The sequence below is a fragment of the Equus przewalskii genome, chromosome 26, assembly GCF_037783145.1.
Source record: "Equus przewalskii isolate Varuska chromosome 26, EquPr2, whole genome shotgun sequence".
Lineage (NCBI taxonomy): Eukaryota > Metazoa > Chordata > Mammalia > Perissodactyla > Equidae > Equus > Equus przewalskii.
The window spans coordinates 1,087,143-1,110,785 of NC_091856.1; the positions used below are offsets into that span (position 1 = coordinate 1,087,143).

A 23,643-nucleotide genomic window follows, 5' to 3' on the forward strand; every position below is an offset into this window, starting at 1 on the left:
TGGGCCCTATCTGCCCCATACAGAGCCAGGTCAGATTCCAGCGGCTTCCCCTTTTATTGCTCATCTGGGCCAGGCTCACAGAGGCCTGCGCCAGGTGTTGACCGTATTTGTCCCTGGAGGAGGGAAGAGTAGAGGTGAAAGGGTCAGGTACAGGGGTCAGATGTAGGGCCAGGCCTGAGGCTGTGTGGGCCAGGGAGCCCAGGGGGAGTAGGGTGGGAGCTGGGATGGCCAGAGGGCTCCTGCTTCTGTAGGGTCTCAAAGTTAGAGTTGCTGATGATGGCTTCTTGGAGGGCAGGCATCTCTGCAAAAGGCACTTAGTCTCCTCCTGGGGGCGGAAACCAGCGCAGGTGTGGGATGCGGACGGTGAGGGAGTGAGGTAGTCCAGGAGGGGCTGGTTGAGGGAGGGAGTGCCTTCTTGCCTGGCCTTCTGACTACAGACCCTGGAGTGGCCCCCTGTTCCAGGCTACCCCTCACCGTGAGGCTTCCTTCCTCGTCGCCGGGTCCCCTCAGTCTCAAAGAAAGTCTCATGTTCCTCCCAGCGCCGGTCACAGGCCGCGCAGAGGAAATTAGACTCGAAGCAGTTGCAGCAACAGCCTAGGGCAAGGGGGCAGCCAAGAAAAGTATAGAGAATTTGGGCTCACCCATGGGCTGACTATATTCTCATCTCTTGCTCACCAACCACAAACCCATCCCTCCTCCCAGCTCCCCCATCCTTGCCCCCAAACTATTTGAATCCTATCCCCACCCCTGCCCACCCCTGTACTCCCCTTGCTCTAGAAGGTACCTTTGACCCTGCAGGGATGGGACCCGATAGCTGAGTGGTCTTCGTGGCTGTGTTTACAGCGACATTGGGCTCTCCAGGCCTTGGGGTCAAAGGTGGCCCGTCTTTTGAGCCAGAACTCACCCACCTCCTCCGGGCGTGATGGAATAAAGCAGAACATGAGGCAGCGGCACTGACCCACATTGCAGGGCACGGATATGTCTACGGGAATGTGGATGGTTGGTAGGATTACACCAGGACCTGATAGGGTCTGGCCTTCCCATGCCAGCCCTTCCCACATACACCACCCCCCCCCCCCCCCCCCCCCCCCCGCCTTTCTCTCATCCATCCTGACACATGACAGAGTGCACTTATCCCTCCCCACCCACCCGGGCTGGTCAGTTCCCTACCTGAGACTATCTGGTGCTCTCTCAACAAGTGTCCACAAAAGCACTTGGACTCATCCCCAATCCGGAAACAATCCCATAGATAGTGGGGGCAGCGCCAGCCAATGTAGAGGCCTGGGTGTGGAGGGATGGTGTAGTTAGGAAAAGTGAGAAGGAAAAATAGCCTAAGCTCTCCCAGGTGTTCTCACCTATCTCCTTGGGGTGGGGGTGCGGGGCTCACCTCTCCCTCCAGGTGTATTCCTCTCCACCCACAAGTCCTCATCCCTACCCCTTTAGATTCTGTTCCTCAAGGTTTTCTCATTGTCCCACAAGTGTTTTCAGTCCCCTTCCCGCCCTTGGATCCACTCCGTCTCTGTCCGCCTGTCAGAGATGACTGAAGACAGTCTCCAATTTCTGAACAGGAAGATTAGTAATGAAATTTTGTGTGGAGATGAACATGAATCTCACTGAGTTTTCTGTGACTGTGGGGATTCTCATCTCCTCCCCACAAACAAAACTCAACTTTGTTTCCTTGAAGTGTCTGAGGTGAGGGAAAGGGAAGATGATTGGCCAGGTGTAGAGTAGATGGTGGGGATTGGCTCCTAAGGAGCAAGGTTGTTGAAGAGACCTGAAGAGGAGGAGGAGGCTGGGCAGCGCTTGGGCCAGGAGCAGCCCTTCTCCAGGTTGACACCAGACTTCTCTTCCATGTTCCCGGTGTGATTGAACTAATGCCCTCTATGAACTTGAGAAGGGCTGCCCTTGGCTCTCCAAGGCTCAGGAGAAAGTAGGTGTAAATGTGGGAGGAGAACCAGAGAGCACTTCCCACTCAGATTTTCTCATCCTCCATGAGAGCTGAGAGTACCCCTACTTCTAGCCAAGAGTCCTGTATGAGTCCCTCTGGAGTGGGACCTTCAGCTGTAGGACTCTCATTCCCATTTAAAGGCTGCAGTGAAGCGTCACCTCCACCAAAAAGTTGTCACTGACTTCCCCTGTCTGTCTAGGGGCCCCTCCTCTTTCCTTCCATGGCACTGTGTGCTATTCTTATCACAGTACAATGCATTATAATGGACTGATAACTTGCATTCCTGCCTTTTCATTTATATCTCTAGTCCCAGCACAGGGCCTGGCACAAAATAGGTGCCCAGAGAACACAGACTGCTTGACTGAATAAGTGAATGAGCAAATTCCTTCAGGAAGGAAAAGAGACCCACTATTCCAGGCATAACCCTGAAGTTCCATAAGGAGGATGAGAAAGAGTTAAAGGTCCTCTGTTCTTTGACTCTGGCCAAGGCCACAATCCACAATTCTGTGCCTACTTGTCAGACTAAGTTTTCTTGTCTTACCCATGGTCCCTCAGGGTCTAAACCCTGTCCAGATGTGGCTTTTGGCTTTGCAGTTTCTGTCTTGATACTGGCAGCCTGTAGTGCCAGTTCCCCATTACACCAGGGAGGCTTAGTTGAAAGTGCAGGGTAGGCAGAGTCACAATGGGGTGGGTGGGGGCCAGGATTCCACTAAAGGAATTCTGAACTCTGTCCAGAGTAGTAGGATACACTAGATGATCAGGTGAGGTGTGGAGGTGAATGAGGGTCCGTGCCCATAGATCAAGGCCCAGCCTGAGAACCTGGGAGAGTCCAGTCCACGCAATGATGTGGGAGTCAGTGCCCAGCTTTCAGATGAAGATGACTGGACTTTGTACAGGGAGACTGGCAACTACACCTCAGACTCTAGTACAGGTGTCAGGGCCCTTAAAGTGGGACACTTGACATCTGGCTGTATTCCAGAGTCGGGCCCTCCACTCTCTTCCCTGATTCCAAATCTTCTTCCTGTTATGAGTGGACAATGACTGGCAGGGGGAGGAGACATTATCTGGGACGCCATTTTGACCCTGTGCAACACAGTCCATTCCACGTTCACATAATCACATTTGCATGATAACATCTCTTTATGCTTAGACTGTCACCATACAACATACAGCTGTCTTTACATGATGTCTCTAGCCCAGACCTCTCTCCTGAGCCTCAGACGCATATAGCCAGCTGTCTACTAGACTCTTTCACCAGCATGTTCCATGAGCACTTCAGATGTGTTATATCCAATCATTCCAAACCTGGCCCTCATCCTTTGTCCTCTGTTCAAGCATCTACTCTGTTTTAGGCATTTAGTTAAGGGCATCATCATCCAATCAGTTACTTAAGCCAAAAACCTAGATGTCATTCCAGGCATGTCCCTCTCTCTTATCCTACACATCCAATGATGAAAAGCTCAGTTTACCTTCTTAGCATTACTTGAATCTGTCTACTTCTCTCCGCCTTCATCCGCCCACTTCTCATCTGGATTATTACCAGTGCCCCATAGTGTCGTCTTCCTGTCTCCAGTCTACCCTACCGCCAGAGTGATCTTTCAAAAACACAAAACTGTTCATGTCATTTAAAATCTCCTAGTGACTCTCTGTTGCCCTCAGGATATAATCCCAACTTTTGAGCTTGGCAGCGAAATGCCTGAGCGATTCTGCCCTTCCAGAGCTGAACCGGGCTGCTCTGCCCATGCTCTGCACCAGGCATACTGCGTTGCTCACCATTCCCTCCCGGTGCCTGGCCCTGTCCTGTCTCACCTCACCACTTTTTACCTGGCTGCTCTTCTTCCTTAGCTTACAGATTTCAGCTGGGAAGCCATCCCTTCCAAGGCTTGTTCCTCGAGCCCCCACGACTGGATGCCCCTTCTCTCTGCTCATGCAGCACCCTGGGCTGACCTCAACCATAGCAATCATTAGAATGGATTAGAGTTGTCCTTTCACTTCTTGATGTCTCTCATAGAGTGCAAATTATTTGAGGGATTTTGTCTTTGACACCCCACCAGCACGCACTGCCATCTCAACAGCTAGCTCAGTGCCTGGCACATACTTGGTGCTCAATAAATGTTGAACGATGAAAGAAAAGTTCACACTGGATATTTCTCTACACAGCACATATACTGACTCTCCAGCGACTCAAGGTCCCCAATATTAGAAGGGAACCCCAAATATCTTTGTTCAGGCTTGAATGACACAAATTTCTGTATAGAAATGCCTGTTTAAACAGGAAAATGAAGAAGTTCAGTCTGAAGAATTGCAGTGGCCTTGAAGAGTGGGGAGCAGACAGGAAGTTCTCAGAAGGAGAATGAGGGGACTGAACAGACACTGCATTTGCAAGAAGAACCAGAGCGCCAGGAGATATTAAAATAAGCCAACAAAGCTGTCTCCATGCCTGGACTGAGACTGAGAAGCAAATGAGATCGCTGGGACTTTCTTGGCCAGAGGGGAGGGGGCGGGTCCCTGCATGGGAATGAGGAAAGCAAATTCCGTGGAGGAGGGATAGGACATAGAATTACCTGGTTGTCTTTAGACCAAGCTAGTTTCTACATAACTCCACTCCCATCATAAGGGGAAAGAAAGTAAGAAAGACCAAAATAAACACAGAGACATCTACTGAATTCAGTCTAGAAACCCGAGAATCCTCATAGCAGGTCAGAGTGGCCCTCTTACTGAAGGTCGTCTCTATAGATATAAAGTTCAGTGACACAGGTACACGTGCTCACACACAGGAGGGGGTGTTTTCACACAGGACATCTGCACACCCTTTATATATAGACACAGATAAGCACAGCATGCCACTAACAGGACTGTCAAGGGTACTAATTCCAGGCTAAGACTGGGAATCAACAGGGCTAGAAGATACGACTCTCCTCTTTGGTGAGGAGACTCAGCTTTTGAGTATCCAGGTGATCATGGGTCCCGCAGCAGGGGTGACAGGCTTTTTTTTTCTCTCTCTCTCTTTCTTTTTTCTCCTTGAGGAAGATCAGGCCTGAGCTAACTACTGCCAATCCTCCTATTTTTGCTGAGGAAGACTGGCCCTGAGCTAACATCCGTGCCCATCTTCCTCTGCGGAACGTGCAAACTTAACCACTGCACCACCGGGCTGGCCCCGGGGGACGGCCTTTTAATGGAGTTCCACGGAGGGGACCAAGGCCTTGTGCCATGTCAGAGCAACAAGTTTCCTGAAGACTGTCCAGGGTCCTGGGCCATCTCTGCCTTAGGGTCTGTTGGTGCAGGCTATCTGAGCCCCAGATCTGGGGCTGGCCTGTGGCCCTTCCGTTTTTAACAATTTTTGTTCAGTCACCTGTCCCTACCTTTGCTTTATATGAATATCCCCAATTTCTGTTTGCATCCATGCCGTCCACCTTGGCCCACCTGCCTGCTCTCCTCGAGATTCTAGGCAGGTGTCATTGCCATTTCCACAAGGGGCAGCTATCCATTGAATGGGTAGGTTTCCAGATTCTGTTGGATTGGAGGATGACCATGGGCCTGTCGCAGGCCTCTGAAAGGCTACCTGGGCTCACCTATCTGCCTGGCATTAAGGGCTGCATTCTTCTCCCACTGGAAAAGATGATTCACCTGAGCACCAAACTTCTCTCTTTGCATTGCTTTAGCCACTTCCACCAACTCTGCCTTAACAGGGACCACTGGGTGGACTGTGTAACCTAGGAAGGGAGGGCTGAATAACCCAGGGGAAGTGAGGAGGCCTAAAACTAAGAGAAGGGGCAAGGTCAAAGAGTAACCCAAATCCCCTCCTCCTGGGGCAGGTGAGAGACAGTGATAAGAATGTGGAAAAGGGCAGGAACAATTACGGCTAACTCCTTTCTTCCCCTTCTTCTTGCCCAGTAGGTGTGCAGGCTGAGCTGTGTGAGGGGTGCTGGCAGTGGCATCCACCCCTTCCTTATCCTCTCCTTGCTCTTCCCTCTTTTCTGCTATGTCTCGGTGGACCTGGGCTGAAGGGCCTGAAAGGGAGTCCTTTTGAAGGATCTCAGATTCAGAGGTCTGAATGGACTTCTTTGTCCATGAGACCTCACTGGAGGAAGTCTCAGAGAAGAGGTCTTCATTCAGAGCATCAGAGGAAGACAAAGGGACATGGTCTACTGATGAGGTATGAAAAGTAAGCTCTTTCTCTGGGACCGTAGAGATGTGAGTCTCCAATGGGGTCTCAGGGATAAGGGTCTCCAAGGAGATCTCAGAGACAGAGTGGTTTAAAGAGTTCTCAGAGACGGCAGGCTCCAAAGGGGTTTCATGGATAGGGGGCCCCTGTGAGTCCTTGGCAGGGGGGTTCTTTGAAGAGGGGTGCTCCTCTGCATCCATGGTGGTATGAGGCTCTTCTGTGACCTCGTCTGCTTCCATCTAGTGGTAGAATAGGGTAGAGTTTTCATTAGGTGGGGATTGGAGGGTCTGCAAGTCAGGGTTCACAGGGAGTTATGGAATTAGGATAGGGTTCTCAGTGCACCTGAGATAAGGGGAAGCAGGATGAGCTCTGGGTCAGGATATGGTGCCAGGAGGTTCACCCATGTGCCCAAACCCCACATGGCACGTTGCTCTGGGTTGTGAAGGAGCTGAAGCAGTCAGAATCCCATTAGTAGATGGTAGCAGAGGACCATGACCCAGGAGGGAAGCTGAACATAGCAACTTGGCCAGTCCAAGAGCAGGGTCCTAGGCGTACCTTGGGACCATGGGGGTAAGGATGTGGAGGTCTAGAGACTGGAGTACCAAGCCAAAATGGGGGTTTGCTCCCAAGAGTGCAGGAGGGTGCCACATGCCTTAGGCAGGGCCCCAACTACAGTCTAGTTTTGTCTAAGGACCACATACATCCTCCCTTGATGTCATTCATGTTCAAGGCTTCGACTGCTTCCAGCTACATGCTGATGACTCCTAAGCCCATATTTCCAGCTCAGGCCTCTTTAAATCCTTGTACTTCACACTCATACCCAACTGCTTGCTGGATATCACTAAATGGATGTCCCACAGGGCATGAAAACTGAACTCTGGGAATTCTCCTAGTCTTCTCCTTTCCCCTCAGCCCTCGTCTTCAAATAGGTACCAAGGACTGCATTTCCTATCTTCTAAATATCCCCCAAATCCATTCTCTGCTCTCCTTTCCCTCCATTTTTGTTCAAGTTCTCATCATTTTCCTACCTGGATTATGTAATAACTTTGCCCATCTGCCACCTTCCCCAGCATGTTAATCCACTCACCCATTCTTTCATTGATTTATGTAACTTACACTTTTAAAAAGAGCCTAATCTTCCACTTTTACTCAGGCACTGTGCTAAGCACTGGACTCAGTTGAAAGAATCTGGGAAGGAGACAGGTTAACCAAAATGACAATAAAAAAGAGTTGGTGTTGTGCTGGGGTGAGCCCAGGATGCTGTGGGGAGCAAGGTGTGCCTAATTTATTGTGGACGGATATCCAAAATCAGTTCTCCTTAGTGACCCAATTGAGATCTTTTTAGCATGCAAACTTAACAGTGGCATTCCCTTGCTTAAAAACACTCAGTGACTCAGCCTAAGGATTAAGTCCACACTTCTTGGCTCTGACATTCAAGGCCTGTCATCATTTGCAACACTGCCTAAGGATTCCAGCCTTAACCCTCCCTGCTCCCTACTTTCCCCCCATGCTCCAGAGATACTAAATACATCACTTAAGGGCATCAGAATCTTTCCAAAGGGAAGCTTGGGACAGGAAGCAGGGGGAGAGGTAGGATGATGGGGAGGAAATGATCAGACGTTCAGAAAGAGGAAAAAGGGACCTGAGGGTGAAGCACCAGAGGATGGGAGAGAAGGGGAAGAAGGGGAGGAGGGAACCGGGCGGAGAAACGTGGGTGGGTGGGTGGGGGGGGGTAGTTTGAAAAGTAGAGAATGGGAGGGGATCCGACTTAGGTGGGAAGGGACAGAAGGTGTTAGGAGGGGAGTGGGATGAGGGTTTGGAGGAGGGACCTTGGAGAAACGACGTACCTCTAGGCTTTGGCTTGATTGTTACAAGTCCTTAAGTCAGGTTAGCCCTAAGGGAGGGAAGGCTCCCGGGTGACGTTGAGCCCCAGCTGCCGGCGCTGTGTGGTCAGCGGCGTTGCCTGCAGGTCTACGACTTGGGAAGGGGACCTGGACATCTGCAGAAATTCGCAAAGGAGCTCTGGCCAGATCTGGGGAAGGTTGGGAGGAGGAGGGACAAGGGGGTCCGGGGGCGATGAGGGAGGAGCTTGACTGAGGCCTCTAGAACTTGGGCCGGGAGAGGAGGGATCTGTCACCGGGGCAACCGGAACGCCCAGTAGTCTCAGTGCCAACAGCAGTCTGGTCATCTGCCGGGTGGGTGAGGTCTCCTGAGAGAGCTGCATCAGACCCAGACAGGACGAACCTAGAAGGTTCACTTCTTGTAAAGGGGTTTGCAAGATCTCTGTGAGAGTCTCGGGGACATCTGTGGGGACGCCCGTGGTGTCTGGGTTTGTGTGAGTCTCTGTAGGGTTTCTGTGAGATGTCGGTGGGGCGGTAGGTGGGGGCCGTGAGGATCTGACCCGGCGTCGGGGCTCCGCGGTTGGGGTGAGAAAGGCAGGGGCTCGGGTAGCTGGGCAGGGGCGGAGTCTGTCCTCGGAGCCCAGCGGGACCAAGTTTAAGGCCAATAGAATAGGGCAGGAGGCGGGCTTTCCTGAGAGGGACCAATCGAACTGGTCGAGGGGCGGAGCGTCAACGTCGTCAGGCCCAGACCGCCGCCGCGGGGCCTGGTTATCGCCGGTCCAGCGCAGCCCGGAGTCGCCCAGGCCTGAACTCCTACCCAGGTCCCCAGACCGGCCCCAGCGGCCCGACCCGGCCCCGGGCCCGCGAGAGAGCGGAGGCCATCCCGCAGGGGTGGGGAGCGGAGCCGCGGGTCAGCTCTGCGAGCGCCCGCGCTGGCCTGTCCGGCCCCGCCCCCGCCCCGGGCCATGGCCCAGCCCTTGTCCCGGCGCCTCGTCCTATCCCAATCCAGACCTTGGCCCCCGGCCCCGCCCTTGCCCCGCTTCCCAAATGGGTCCCGGCCCAGGCCTGGGTCCCAGCGAATGCCCAGATCCGGGTCCCAACCCAGGCTCCCCCTCCAGTCCCAGTCCCTGGCCTGGCCCCCATCCCCGCCTCTGGCCTTGTTCCACCTCCTGTCACAAATCCCAGCACAACCCGTATCTCAAACCCATTCCCAGTGTTTGCTTAAGTCCCGGGCCCAACCCCTGCCCTTGCTCCAGTCCTCATCACGGCCCCTTCTTCCATCCCATTCGCTTCCCTTGTTTAAGCCCCAGTGTCCAGCCCAGTCCAACCCATTATCTGAGCCTTTGCCCTCATCTCTGTGTTTACCCAAGTCTCTCCCACTACCCACCCCTCTCTCTCATACCCTGCCCCTCTCCCAGCCTCGAGTCAGGTCTGGGCTCCAGCTGCCGCCAGCCCTGTTGCTGCTCTTGCTCTTCTCTGTCCTTGGCCCAGGGGCTGGTGAGTGCAGAAGCAGGAAAGACTGAGGCAGGGATGGGGTTCTGGCAGGGAGGGGCGGGTTAGAGGGATTCAGGAGAGGTGGGACCTGGGCAACTAGATCACTGGGAAGAAGTGGGGAGCAACAGGGAGAAGGTCTGACACAAGTGAGAGGAGTTGGGAGGGTCAGAAGAGAAGTAACTGTGGGTTTGAGGCTCAGCAGGCGGCCAGTAGTCCCTAGGACAGAGACTCCAAGCTTTTCTTTCCTAGTGACCATCCTGATCACACTTTGACTCTTGCTTTTCCAAGGACGTCTTGCTCCTGCTTGTGAAGTTTGATGGGGGAGACATAGTCCCACACTAGAGAGCCTCTAGTCCAGTGTGGGAAGATCTAGGTGATACCTTTGAGATATTGGGCATGCATTAAAGCAGGGTGAAGAATGCAGTTTTGAAAATAACATGTAGCAGACGGACATGGGTTAGTCATCATTATAATGAGTTTTTTTCTTGTAGTGAATCTTGTTCCAAAGAAGCTTTATTTACCCGGGAAAAATTCCTGACACTTTTAGAGCAGCATTAAAACTCAGAGGCCTTTTTACAGATGGGGAAATTGAGGCTCAGTAGGGAAGCAATTTGCCCAGTGTCATACAACTTGTAAATGGCAGTTTCCTAGTTCCTATCCCATACTAGTGGTTTTTTTTGCTGCAATATATGGCTAACAGGGAAACAGACCCAAGTGGGGAAAGGCTCAAAGCACACCCTGGCCTCTCCCCTATCTGCCCACAAGGGGCTTCATCCACAAACTGTTCCTCCTATGCCAGTTGTCAGCCTAAGGCCACCATCCAGTGCGGAAGTGGTTCGGATAGGGGAGGGAGAAGTCCAACTTCTTAATGGGTGGAGTGTGGGGGGAGGAGAGGGTCCTGGCTGTAGGAGATGTGCCATAAAGATGTCCCCATCCTAAGGAGATGACTGTGGGCTTCATGGCCCCAACCCCTAGCCACCTCTGGTCGGTGGCACTCAGAGAGGGTGGAGATGTGCCTGAGGGATCTTTGGCAATAACAATGAATAGAGCAGCTGGGGTTGGGGGCTGGGTCTCAGTGAGCTCAGGGCCTGATTCAGTGTACAAGCTTGAGGAGACCAATGCATACTAAAGGTCACCAGTCCTGCAGAGCTGTCCAAGCTCTGTGTGTGTGCTCACTGGTACCTGGGCACTTATGTGTCTGTGTGTGTACCTGAGGGATCTGTGGGAATGCTGGGCGTGTGCAGTGTGTACATGCTTGTGTGTTGGTGAGTGTCAGCACATGTGTGTTGTGTGGGGTGCATGTGAGCCTCTGGGTCCTTTGAGTGCCTGTGTTATTGTGTGAAGGGAAGGGTTCATGTTGTGGCCCGCATATGTTCCTCTTCAGCTCTTCCTGCTCCTCCTGTAGACAGATCACTCAAGTGTCACCTTCCAAGTGGATAGTTCCTTGGTTGGAGGCAGTGTGGGGTGCCTCCCACTATTATATATATATATATATATATATATATATATATATATGAGTAATCCGTGTTCCCCCAGCTTGACTCCTTAAAGGAAGGAGCCATGGAGGGGCTTAGTGTGGATCACTGCTGCTGGCAAACTGGGTACTCAGCAGAGGTAGTAGCCAGGTCAGTTTTTCAGTTTGGGTGAGGGGGAGTCCATGCTGTTAAGCCCAATTCATAGCTTCCATCCCTGCCATCATGGCATCTTTGTTCAAGAGCCCATTGAGCAAGCATGAGCTGGCTAGGGGACAAGGGTTCCTGACAGCCACAGAGCTGTAGAATGCTGAAAGATGTGGTTTAAAACATGACTGTCCAGAAGCAGGTTCAGGTGCTTTGGGGAGAATTGTAATGAAGTTGGAAAAGAGCACTGAATAGGCCCGACTGCAGGCAGGGCTGCCCTTAGTGCTGTTAATTGTCACCACCTTGGCGACTGTGGCCTGGCCTGCAGGGGTGCTCTATGACCTAGTGATGGTGATAGGTTTTGCCCAAGGAGAGGCTGGCAGTGTCACAGGACCATCGTAGCACAGTCAGTCTGAGTAAATGCGTATTGTTGGTTTCAATCTCATTTCAGGGATGGAAGGTAATTCCTGTGTCTCTTGTCCTACCCCAATCCTTGGGTCATTTCCTTGGGCTCAGCTCACTGCAGGTGCATAACCCAGGCATGCCTTGCCATTCCAGGAAATGACCTTTCATTCTACCTAGTACCATCACTTGCAGGGCCAGCCTCAGCCTCTGTGTGTGTGTGTGTGTGTGTGTGTGTGTGTCTTTCAGGTGATGGTGGAGAATCACCTTGCTTCATCTGGAAGTACTGGGGCATCTAGGATAGATTCATCTGAGCTTGGGGTCTTACTCCTGTTTCCTCTGGGACTCAGGTCTGCAGGCCCTGGTAAAACCCAAAATCAAAGCTTGGAGAGAATGGGGCTGTGGATGCTTTCTCAAGCATCTGCCCTTGGAACTTCTAGCTTCCTCACACCACATCCAGCTGCTGTACGCGCCCTTTTCCCACCAACCTATTCTGTGACCTCTGTAGCCCCTGGCCACTTTGAGGGGGGAGGGGTCTTAACTAGTTCCCCAGTTCTCCAGGCCATAGCATATTCCTTTGAATCACAGGGCTCTTCGTGCTAGTCTGTAGCCGTTGTTTCCCAAAGGTTGTTAGCTGCTTTTCATCACGAGGTCTCTGAGGGTCTGCGCTGGAGGCCTGGCCAACATTCCTTCCTAACAGCAGCAATGCCCCATCCAGTGGCCCATCCTTGGTACCAGCTTTGGGGAGGAGATGCCCGCCTCTAACCCCAGCAGAGGGTGCTCCAGAGCTCTGATTCCTTGTAATAATAGTATCCAGGCTACTCAGCTCTTGGCTTTCTGCCTCCCGGTTGTCACGGCCAGGGCTCCTAGGAAACCTGTCTTCCCCATCAGTTGGTTCGTTTCCCTTCATCTTTCTTGGATACATTGCCACTGCTCTCTGAATGCTGCTCTGGGAGCCTCTCTGGATCCTGGGCAGTTGCTCACCTTGCAAGGTGGCAGGTCTTCCTTGCTGACAGTTGAGGCCAAGCATGTGGCCTGAACTGGGTGTAGGTCTTGGTTGTAACCATGGCATTTGAAGATGAGCACAGGCCAATCTAGGGCCGGTGGCATCTACCTATTTAGGGCAGCTCTCTGCAGGGTCACTCTTGAGGCTGCTGCAGTTCTGTGGGGCCAAGCTTAGCCTGTGTTCCCTCCTTCAGCAGCCTCCTTTTCCCAGATGCCTCTTTCTCTGTTGTTTCAAATACCTCAGTTTTGAAGTTATATCTCCCATTTCCAGAGAGGGAGGTTGTCAGACTAGGGAAGCCCTGTGGGTATTTCCTACTTGGCTGAAAACGCCCCTCCAGGGTGCACCACCACCGCCCCCCCCCCCCCCCCATCCCATCCCGTCCTGTAGTTGCTTGAGTTCCAAACCTTATCACCTGTCCTGGGGGCATCCTTCTGGGCTTCTCTGGGCTGGTCTTAAGTCTCCAGAGCAGTCGGATTCTCCAGAACTTTGCCTGCCATTTGGGACTCTCTTCTCTTCAGCTGGTTCCCATGGGTTTGCCTGGCTAGCTGCTGATACCAGACTTCCTGCTCACTTTGGCTCTGCTCCTAATAACCAGAATTAGGTATTTGGCATTTTGGCATTTCAGTTAGTGACCCCCCCCACCCTCACCCTCACCTGCTCTGAATGTGAATATTCCCAAGTGGTTTGAGATTCCACCCGGTCACCAATTGACTGCCTCACTGGGCCTCCCTCTGGGGAAATGCCTTCTGGTTTCTCATTTTGAATCCTCGAGGGCCTGATGACTCGGCTTTCTTCCTCTCCTGGGGGCTCTCGTGGTGGCCTTGCCTTTGCCACCCAGCAGGCCCCTTGCAGCCTGACCACACTTTCCCCTTCCCCGTCCTGCCCCGAGCCAGTATACAGACAGCTCTTGTGAAGCTTCTGAGGGTTTTCACTGCTCCTGACCAAGGGGAACAGAAAGGGGAAGAAAATAAACAGGGAAGTTCCACAGATCCATGCTGACTCCTGAGCCCCACAGTGGAGTTTCAGCCTGCTCAGTGGCCTGAGAGCCCACACCAACACACACACACACACACACACAGAGGTACGCATGGCCTCCACACCTCTGTTTTATTAGGCTTGGTAAGAGGAAAACAATGGCTTCTAAGTGAGGGACAGGCATGTAAAGCATCCTGGTTTTGGGTTTAAACAGATCTAGATTTGAATCCTTAGTTTGGTCAAGGTGTGAGCCTCTGTTTCCTTATCTGTAACAATAGGTTATTTCCCCAAGGTCATTGTAAGCATTAAAGCAGATGGTGGCTAGGACAGCAGGAGACCCAGTTCCTGGCTCAGAGGAGAGCACTGGTCAAGTTGGTGCTACTGGTGAGAAGCCTGGCATGCCTGCTGCGTAATGGAAATGCCCTCTGTCCCACCCTGCTCCCCAGGAGGCCTCTTCCTGACCGACTACTCCACCTGCTCACCCCGCAAGCTGAGTCCCTTCCGTTCCTTTGCCAGCGCTGAGCTCTTCCACTTCCACGTTCCTGAGGATACGTTCCTGGCTGTTTGGAACCTCATCATCTTCAAGGAGCAGGGGGGGACCTTTGGGGACCACTGCCCAGACCAAAGTGTGACTGTGTGAGTGTCTGACTCTTGACCCCTACTTCCAACCTAGACCACTTTCCACACTAAAGTGTGACTTTCAGTATCTAAACTGACCTTCTGACTCTGACCCCTGACCCTTGTCCAGATTGAAGTATGACTGAGTGAGGGCCAAGACCTCTGTCTCCTGACTACTTCCTGACTACTGTTTGACTGTGTGAGTGCCTGAGCTGACCTTTTACCCCATATGTCCTGACCCTAACCTGGAACTACTTTGTTGTGTGTGTCAGTGTAGGAAATCTTGTTTTACTGGTGATGAGTAACAGTTCTCCTTTCTTTTCCCCATTTCCCATCTCCTACCCTGTTGCCTGCTTTCCTCCTCTCCTTGTTCTGGTTCCCCAGGTATTTCCGGTCTGGTGCACCCCCTGTCATCAATCCTCTGCACACACACTTCCCAGGGGACACGGCTGTGCCTGGGGTTTTCTCACTGACTCTCAGCTGGACGCTGCCCAACCGCACCTCGGGCATCTTTAACGTCAGCAGCCCCTTACCTGGGGACTGGTTCTTGGCTGCCCACCTTCCCCAGGCCCACGGCCACATCTCTGTCAAGGTGGGTTGATGCTGCCCAGGGCAGGAGAGGCCAGAGCTGCTTCTCCATCTCTGCTTAATTCCCCCCACAGGCTACCTGGCACACCAGCCTTGTGCCAGGGTGGGCAACAGCATGAGGGGGGCTTGGGTGGGGCATAGCTGGAGGCCAGCAGGTCGCCTGGTGGGCTGGAGGCCGTGATCTAAAGGAGGTAATTTGGGAGCCTTAGGAGGACATGTGGGTCCAGGTAAGTTGAAGGGCAAGTCCAGGGTCTGGAATCAGTAAGAGGCCCCGGCACGGTGGCTTAGTGTCCCTTCCTATTGGAAGGTGCACTGGTTAATCAAGGTGATCAGAAGCCAGCCAGGGACTGGTCAAATGCTGCTGCACAAACCCAGGACTAGCCTTCTTCTACGTCTTGATTGGTGATAGCCCTGCAGACTCTCAGAGGCTGCAGCCCAGTCGCTAGTCAACGTGGGGGAATACATTCCTCTTCTATTGTAATTTTGGCTCCCTACACCCTATGGAAGACCATCCGAGAACACCACTCTGTGGGCAGGGAAGCCCTTTCCTGTTCAAAGGAGGCTTGGGGCAGTTGGTCCATCCTGACCGTTGCCTCCCTTTCCTCCAAATATCAGCACTGATTTCATACAGCAGAGATTGTTAAGGTCTGAAGGGTGGGTTCAAAGGTCAGGGTGCTTCTCCACTCTGGCTTGGTGTGGAAGGATATGCCTCAGAGTTTTCCTGCCGCTCCCAGGAGTTGGGTGGGCCAGACTTCCTCCTTGTAGTGAGAGGATCTGTAGGTTTCCTACTCCTGTCCATTGGCAGGAAGGGAGGGGTAATGAGCTGCCCATTGTCAGAGTGGGATGGCCATGTTTGTGGGGCCGGTGGGAAGGGTGAAGGACTGAGCTTGAGCAGAGGGAGGATTTAAAGAACAGAATGCCAAAGAACATGAAAGCTAGCGGGGTTTAGCCACTGAAGATTGAGAGAGGCACAAATTCCCAGTCAGGTGAAGATTTCACTTGGATGTATCTCTCCAGGCTGAGTTTCTTGAGGACAGGGGCTCTGTGACTGTGTCAGACTCACCTCTCTTCTTCCTGCTGTAGCCCAGCGTTCAGAGAAGGATGCTTTTGAGTGAGCCGAGAATCGCACAGGGACAAGGGCACTGACACTGCTGTTGTCAGAGCTGGGAACTGGGGCTGAGGTATTGTCTCAAGGCCTCAGTGATAGGCCTGTTTTACGGAGAGTGATGTACAAGAGAACTTCCTATCAAGGCCTGGCAGTCCTCTGGAGGAGAGCATGTTGGGAGCTTGCCTGGAAATGGCTCTGGGTTCTAGGTAGGTCTTGACTTCCATCAGAACTACGAGTTATTCTATTTGGAGGAATGTCTGAGGTGTTTGGCCAAATCCCAAAGAGTTCGTTCCTGATCCTAACTCTGATCCTTGACTCTCTTCGTGAGAACTGACAGGGAAAATCCTTCTGAAGCCCTGCTCTAGTTATCTAAAACCCTTTCTGGGTAAGCAGGAGGAACCTGGGGCCTAGGCCTGGGCTGGGATCATGGAAGCCAAAGCCTGGTTAGGAGAGATCAGAACCAGGCTTGACATTACCTATTTGCATCTAGATATAGCAAGTGGGGCCTGGGGGACTGGGTATTGCAAACTGAAACCCTACCCAGCAGAGCTCCTGGGGTGTGGCGAGACTAGATGGAAGAGGGCCCAGTTGCACCCCGCCCATGAATGGCAGCAGACCTGGACACCATGAGAGATGTGCTCTTTAGTCAGGCCTAACCTAGAGGCGGGGGGTGGGTGGGAAAGGATCATCTCTGTGGTCCCTCTAAGAATTTGATTACCTTTTGGAATCTTATATGGGCCTCGAAGGATTCTTAAACTCTCTAGTTAATTCCCTGTCTCAAGCCTATAGGTGGATTGTCCAGAGCATTCCTCCAGGGCTCTTATCTTCTCAACTTGCTTTCTTACACCATGGTCCTGGCTTCCTATGAGGCTTGGCCAACGCAGTTATGTGGGTTGAGGGATATCCTTGCGTGGAGACTGCAAGAGTCCCGCGATAAGAAGGCAGTGCTGTTTCTAGGGCCCTCCTCAACTTTGGGAGTGAGTTCAGACCTCCCTCTAGACCTTAGTCCTTGAGCACCTGCTTTGTCCCTGGCCTTGGGTTGGGTGCTAGGGACACAGATAAATATGATGTATATTAATGAGATACAGGAGATGTTTTAAGAAGACAAAGGAGAGAAGGCTAACTCAGCTCGGTAGTGTGGTAGAGGTGGTTTTAGGAAACTGGTAGGAAGTGAGCCCTGATGTTGAGAAGGCAAGGAAAGGCGTTCCAGGTGGTGGGAGTAGCATGGGCTAAAGCTTAGAAGGGAGAACTGAGATGGTTCAGTGTGGGGCGGTTGGTGGGGTGGGTGAGGGAGCTGGAGGATTGGGCAGAGGCCAGATCGTGAAGGGCCTAGAACTTTATCCTGAGAGTGGTAGCCTTAAGAGATTGTAAAGGGAAAGTGCCTTATCTGGTCCAAGCCACTCTCCTGACCTCTGGCCCACACTTCTGCTGCCCCCTGTGTCTGTGGTGGTCTCTGCTGTCTTCCTAGCCCCCAGCACAGAGCCTGGGTACATGGCACATTTTTGTTATGTCTCTGCCATCTTCTCAAACTCATGTTGTCCAGAACTCATCTCACTTCTCCATCTTTCCTTTTTCCCCTTCTTCCTGTCAACCTCTCTGGCATGACCCATGCGCTCCATATCCTCGCCTTTCCTGTGTTTATCCTGTGGTACCTGCTGCCAGTCTGCCTTGAGAGGCTGGCCTTTGGATTGTGGGTGACATCTGGCACCCAAATGGCTAATTATGGGAAAGTTCTCCAAGTGTCTGGGGCACAGTTCTCCTCGAATGTTTCCTCTTCCTAGCTCCAAGATTTGAAAGTAAATGAAAGCAGGTAAAATAATGAAAACAACATAAGGAAAGCAAAGAAGCAGATTTACAGAAGAGAGGATTCAGTTGAATCCACCAACTAGGACCAAGAGTGGCTCAATATCTCAATTGAGGAGGTTAAAATCTGCTCACAGTGCTCCTCTGCTCTTCCTCCTCCTTCTAAATTATTTTATTTGTGTTTCAGATAGGTAATATATGCACCTGGTATAACATTCAAAAGGTACAAAAGGCAGACAGTGAAAAGTAAGTCTTCCTCTTCCCTTTCTCTCCTTCCGGTCCCCACCTCCCCCCTCCGGAGTTAACTAGTAACTAGTTGTTAACTAGTTCCTTATATTACTTTTTCCTTTTGAAACACTTTCTCCTCTTGGCCTTTGTGACTTCACGGAACTGTCCTGGTTTTCCTCCTGCCCACCGCCCATGCCTTGTCTGTCTCCTTTCCTGGCTTCTCTGTTTGATCTATACATGTTGTGGTGTCCCAGTACTCGGTCCTGGGACAACTTTTTTATTTCCCCATTCCCTTCCTAGGTGTCTCCAGCACAATAGTTTTATTTTTTAATTTTTATTTATTTTTAAAAATTTTTATTATTTTTTTCTAGCAGTAACATTGGATTATAACATTATATAACTTTCAGGTTTACATCATAATGTATTTCGAATTCTGTGTATATTACATCACCTTCTCCACCCAAAGACTGATTACAACCCATCACCACACACATGTGCCTCATCACCCCTTTTGCCTTCCTCCCTCCCCCCTTCCTCTCTGGTAACCGTCAATCCAATCTCTGTCTCTATCTGTTTGTTTGTTATTGTTTTTATCTTCTACTTATGAGTGAGATCATATGGTATTTGACTTTCTCCCTCTGACTTATTTCACTTAGCATAATACCCTCAAGGTCCATCCATGTTGTCACAAATGGCCGGATTTCATCGTTCCTTATGGCTGAATAGTATTCTATTGTGTATATATACCACATCTTGATCTATTTGTCCCTTGATGGTCACCTAGGTTGCTTCCAAGTCTTGGTTATTGTGAATAGAGCTGCAATGAACATAGGGGTGCATGTATCTTTATGCATTTGTGTTTTCAAGTTCTTTGGATAAATACCCAGTAGTGGGATAGCTGGATCATATGGTAGATCTATTCTTAATTTTCTGAGGAAACTCCATACTATTTTCCATAGTGGCTGTACCAGTTTGCACTCCCACCAGCAGTGTACGAGGGTTCCTTTCTCCCTACATCCTCTCCAACACTTGTTGTTTCCTGTCCTGTTAATTATAGCCATTCTGACTGGAGTGAGGTGATATCTCATTGTAGTTTTGATTTGTATTTCCCTGATAGTTAATGATGTTGAACATGTTTTCATGTACCTCTTGGCCATCCGTGTATCTTCTATGGAGAAATCTGTGTTCAGATCTTTTGCCCATTTTTTAAATGCTTGTTGTTTTTTTTGTTGTTGAGATGTATGAGTTCTTTGTATATTTTGGATATTAACCCCTTATCCGATATATGGTTTGCGAATATCTTCTTCCAGTTGTTAGGTTGTCTTTTCATTTTGTTAATGATTTCCTTTGCTGTGCAGACGCTTTTTAGTTTTCTGTAGTCCCATTTGTTTATTTTTTCTTTTGTTTCCCTTGCCCAGTCAGACATGGTACTGGAAAATATGCTGCTAAGACTGATGTCAAAGAGCGTGCTGCCTATGTTTTCTTCTAGAAGTTTCATGGTTTCAGGTCTTACATTCTAGTCTTTAATCCATTTTGAGTTGAGTTTTGTGCTTGGTGTAAGATAATGGTTTACTTTCATTCGTTTGCATGTGACTATCCAGTTTTCCCAACACCATTTATTAAAGAGACTCTCCTTTCTCCATTGTATGCTCTTGGCTCCCTTGTCGAAAATTAGCTGTCCATAGATGTGTGGGTTTATTTCTGGGCTCTCGATTCTGTTCTATTGATCTATGTGTCTATTTTAGCACAACAGTCTTAAATACCACCTATAAGTTAGTGTCCTCGAGTGTATTCAGCAAGTCCTAGTTTCTTTGAGTTTCAGACTTTATATTTTTATATATTCAGATATATATGTATATGTGTAACTGCTTACTTGACATCTCCGATTGAATGTCTAAGAAATGTCTCAAACTAAGCATGTACAAATCACAACAAAGCTCAAAGTAAAAGTCTCTTCGATTCTCATTTCACTTCTCCCAGTCCAAGCCTCTTCTTTCTCTAGTCTTCTTCTCAGTAAATGGCACTGCCATTCACCAGTTACTCAAGCCCCATATTTAGGAGTCACACTTGATTCTTCTTTTTCCCTACAATCAATCCGTAAAGTAAAGATCTTGTTGACTCTGCTTCTAAAGCATCTCCTTCTCTCTGTTTCCGCTCGTTGTACACTTTCCCTCAGCCTTCTCCTGGGCCAGCACAGCAACCTCCTGGGTCCTCTCTTGGCCCCACGCGTGCCCTTGCAGGCTGTGCAGCACTCCTTTATTTCAGGCTCTTTGGTGCTGACTGACTGTGGGCCAGGGCATGTGCAGGGTGCTGGGATATTCCAGTAGAGAAGGCCAAGTGTCTTTGGGCATCTGTAGTCTGCAAGCCCCAGCCAGAGCCTGGCACTGGCCACCTGCTCAGGCCTTTTTTTTTTTCTGAAGATTGGCACCGGAGCTAACATCTGTTGCCAATTTTTTCTTCTTCTTCTTCTCCCAAAGCCCCCCAGCACACAGTTGTATATTCTAGTTGTGAGTTACTCTGGTTGTGCTATGTGGGACGCCGCCTCAGCATGGCCTGATGAACGGTGCCATGTCCCCGCCCAGGATCCGAACTGGCGAAACCCTGGGCCACCAAAGCAGAGCACGCGAACTTAACCACTTGGTCCGGGGCTGGCCCCAGCTTAGGGTGTTCTAAAGAGACCCAGCCCACACATACTAGGACAGTCTAGGAATCAATCTAAGACCTTCCACTGCAGCTTCCTCCAGACTGTTGCCCACTGCACTTGTCAGTTTTGGCCCTCCCGGTTTCTTGTTTCCTTGCCTTGGCCCTGCTCCTTCCATGATTGCTGATGTTGACTCAGTCTGGATTCTCTCACCTGACTTCTGCCTTGGCAGCTCTTGAGGACCTGACTTCTTGTGCCCTTTCTCTGGCCCCATCCAGGGTGAAGATTGCTGCATCTCTGCATCTTCCCTGGTCTTCACTGACTGAATGCTCCCTTCCAAAATCAGGGAGGGGCATTGGATGTGTACATTATACAGTTTAAGGAGGAAGCACATCTTAACCATTGAGGTCTTGTCTACTGATCCTTCAGTTAAACCAATAGCAAGCAAAATGTGGAGCAAAGTGTTTCTTCCCCTAGGACTATCCATCAAGGAAATGGGCCACCTCCTAAGCATGAGCCCCAACCCTTTGGGCTCATTTACCATGAGATTATTGTGGTGGTGATTCCTGCTGTAGGAAGTGGAGTTGATGACATGACTGGTCCTTAGATTTTGACATCAAAGATGAGGGACATCTGCTTTGGATATCGGAGATGGAGGTCTTTGAGCAAGTAGATGGGTTTAGGAGCTCTCTGAAGGGACCCTCTTTTTGACACCCATTCTTTAACTCAACAGCTATTTTTTAGTACCTAGTATTCTAGGCATTGGGGATGCAATGATGCAAATGGCACCGAAAAATTCCAGGCAGAGGGTAATGAGATCTTCGTCCTGACATCCATCAAGCCCTCCTTCCAGCCTTGTGGAGCTTTGCTGGAAGTCAGGGCCGGGGCTGCCTTGTTCTGTGGCAGGGAACTCAGTGGGATGTCAGAGCCTGGAACTTTTGTCCTAGAACAAGGTTGAGAGGTATGTCTTGGTCAGGATAATCACATACGTGAACAGGGGCCTCTAGTTTATTGGGCCAGCAAAGGTCGTTTGTGCAGAAGATCAGAGAAGCCCAGTCAGGGGCTGCTGCCTCCCCTGAATTGCTAGGATTGGAGGGTTTAGATGGCTGCAAATGCTGCAGAGGAAGAACTGGAACAAATAGGATTGTGCTCACTGAAGAGTGATGGGGCTGTGTGCACCTGGGGGTGGGGTGGATTGAGTAGACAAGGGTTAGGGATCTTACCCAGAGGAGCAGCTCAGGGAGATGTGGCTGCTCTCCTCCAGTAAGAGAAGAAACCCAGCCTAAGGCAGAGGAGCAGATGCATCTGTGGGTGCTCTGAGGGCAGACCAGGGGTGGGGGAGCGAGGCAGAAGAGCGGCTTTGGCTTCACAAAGATCAGAGCTGCCCCCAGCTGGGTTGATTCATTTGTTCAGCAAATATTCATCTCTGAGGTGTGCACTCTGGTAGGCTCTGTGTCTGGGGGAACAAAACGAAGATAAGACAGAATTCCTGTTCTCAAGTTGCTTATAGTCTGAAGGTTGCCTGGGAGGTAAAGAGTGGCCTTTAAAGCAGAGGCTGGACAAACACCTGGGAGGGGCAGGGTAGGGCATAAAGGAAATTAAAGATTCAGGTTGGTGTGTTAGAGGGTCTAGGCTGGAGGCCGTAAGGAGCTTTCCAACCCCAGTTGAAAAGAAAGCCAGTGTTCTAAGTTCCTGAGGGCTGGTGGGGGAATGGGATAATTGAAGTTACCTTGAGGAGCTGTCCAGGAATGCTCAGGAGGAGGGGCTAGATTGGAGGAGGGGCAGGCAAGGCCTGATCGCCAGGAGGGCCCAGGTTTGAGTCCCCAGACCTCAGCCCATGCTGAGGATCAGAGCAGATCCTGCAGACAGGTGGGACAGAGGTAGAGGTCAGGCAGGAAGGACCCAGAACCAGAGAGCTCTCAGTCACGGCCCTGGGAGCGTGCGGCCAGAGGAGGTCTGTCCTCGACCCCTCCGCAGGTTCTGTTCGCTTCTGTTCGCCTCACTTTAGGAGCTCCCTTGCTCTCGGCCATCCTGCACTCATGCTTTTCTCAGGGTCTCCAGGATGAGTGTCAGTACCTCCTTCAGCCGCAGCTGATTGTCCGTCGTTTGCTGGACGTCGCCGTGCTGGTGCCTGGCCGTCCCTCAGAGCAAACCCTCTCTCCCCACAACCGCTCAGCCCTGTACAAGTAAGTCGAGCACCCCACCCCTGGCCTTTCCCTCTCCCTTCCCTGGCCTTCAACAGGGAACAGGGTTCTCTTGGCTTTTCAGCCTAACTGCCTGCTCTCCAGCCAGCCAGCCTGGACTGTGGGACCACCCAGAGCCCCCAGGGTGGGTCAGACCCCTGCCTCCCTCTCTTCCAGCACAGAGGGGAGGACCTGAAAAGGCCTCCTGTTCTCCTGTGTCCCCTACCCCTCCATGCCACCTTCTTCCCAATGTTTCATTCATTCTGGTGTCCCTCTCACCTCTCTGTACCCTGTCTTTTCTTGCCCCCAACCTCTCCTCTGTGCAGGGTCTTTGTGCCCAGCTTCACTTACAGGGTTTCAGCACAGCTGGTGTGCGTGGGGGGCCGTGGGGCATCCACCTGCCCCGTGACACTGCGCCTACGTCCCAAGGCCCCACCCCTGCACAACTCAAGCTCTATGGCCTGTGGCGGTGCCTCCATATGTCAGCTGGAGCTGGCACTGCCCCCCTGGGGGCACTGGGTCTACGTGCGTGTGGAGACACCATCCCGGGGCCCTGGCAGGACCATCCGCTTCCAGCTGTGTGTGCGGTTGCAAGGTCAGAAGCCCCACATCTGCCCCAGTCTCTCAGCCTGTGCCAATGTGTGTGGCTGGGAAGAGGCGGGCATGGTGGCTGTGTTCATGGACACCCTGCCATGTGCCCACAATCTCCCTAAGTCCCCCCTCCCCCCCCCCCCCCGAGCTCCTCTGTGCTCCCCAAAGCCCGCCCACTCAAAGCTTCATGTCACTGGAAGCCTTTCAGATCATTTTTTGCACCTGATCTGGGGCTAAGGGACCTCGTTGCTCTCCTTGATTGAATCACTCTTTCAGTTTCTTAGGGTAGGCAGGGATATCTAGGACCTCTGAGACACTGTCCTTGCCAAAAAGCCCATGCAAGGCAGTGAGAGGGCCCATCATCTGTTTCAACAGCGTCTTCACTGCCCTTGGGAGGGGGAGATGACCGTGATTCCCTCCAATGTGACACTCC

General features: G+C 51.4%; 2 protein-coding genes across 30 annotated transcripts in view; one reads left to right on the forward strand and one right to left on the reverse strand.

The window, feature by feature from the left end:
* Positions 1–35: 35 nt before the first annotated feature.
* FAM221B (family with sequence similarity 221 member B) lies at positions 36–8,225 on the reverse strand. Of its 5 annotated transcripts, none has more exons than XM_070595717.1 (7): positions 7,961–8,225; positions 5,809–6,352; positions 5,521–5,661; positions 1,171–1,281; positions 785–982; positions 475–594; positions 36–113 (listed from the first exon to the last, which is right to left on the reverse strand). In XM_070595717.1, the coding sequence occupies exons 2-7, from the start codon at positions 6,350–6,352 to the stop codon at positions 76–78; spliced, it is 1,152 nt and encodes a 383-aa protein (XP_070451818.1). In that variant the 5' UTR covers positions 7,961–8,225; the 3' UTR covers positions 36–75. The 5 variants fall into 5 exon arrangements, with proteins under 5 accessions (XP_070451818.1, XP_070451820.1, XP_070451819.1 ...); XM_070595719.1 differs by having other exon boundaries at positions 36–325; XM_070595718.1 differs by having other exon boundaries at positions 36–85; positions 468–594.
* A 40-nt stretch (positions 8,226–8,265) lies between these two features.
* The window catches only part of TMEM8B (transmembrane protein 8B), a 28,340-nt gene continuing 12,962 nt past the window's right edge, over positions 8,266–23,643 (forward strand). For 3 of the 25 annotated variants that reach the window (XR_011533414.1, XM_070595693.1, XM_070595692.1), the window contains exons 1-5: positions 8,784–9,451; positions 13,897–14,086; positions 14,453–14,660; positions 22,489–22,622; positions 22,946–23,214. Coding sequence is in view for 24 of the 25 variants with exons in the window: in XM_070595693.1 (XP_070451794.1) it covers positions 8,920–9,451; positions 13,897–14,086; positions 14,453–14,660; positions 22,489–22,622; positions 22,946–23,214 (1,333 nt within the window). In the remaining variant the exon portion in view is untranslated. Of the gene's footprint in view, positions 8,449–8,657; positions 9,452–13,742; positions 13,835–13,896; positions 14,087–14,198; positions 14,268–14,452; positions 14,661–22,488; positions 22,623–22,945; positions 23,215–23,643 lie in introns of those variants that run through there. The other 22 variants (XM_070595700.1, XM_070595698.1, XM_070595701.1 and 19 more) reach the window with 17 other exon arrangements.

Bases quoted from the DNA above. Each gene is read 5' to 3' on its own strand.
- FAM221B (XM_070595717.1), bottom strand. From the start codon at position 6,352: ATGGAAGCAGACGAGGTCACAGAAGAGCCTCATACCACCATGGATGCA. The intron at 5,662-5,808 runs GTAATTGTTCCT...CTCCCTTCCTAG, and splicing joins GGGGAAGAAAGGAGTTAGCC to GTTACACAGTCCACCCAGTG. The intron at 595-784 runs GTACCTTCTAGA...CCCTTGCCCTAG, and splicing joins CCATCCCTGCAGGGTCAAAG to GCTGTTGCTGCAACTGCTTC.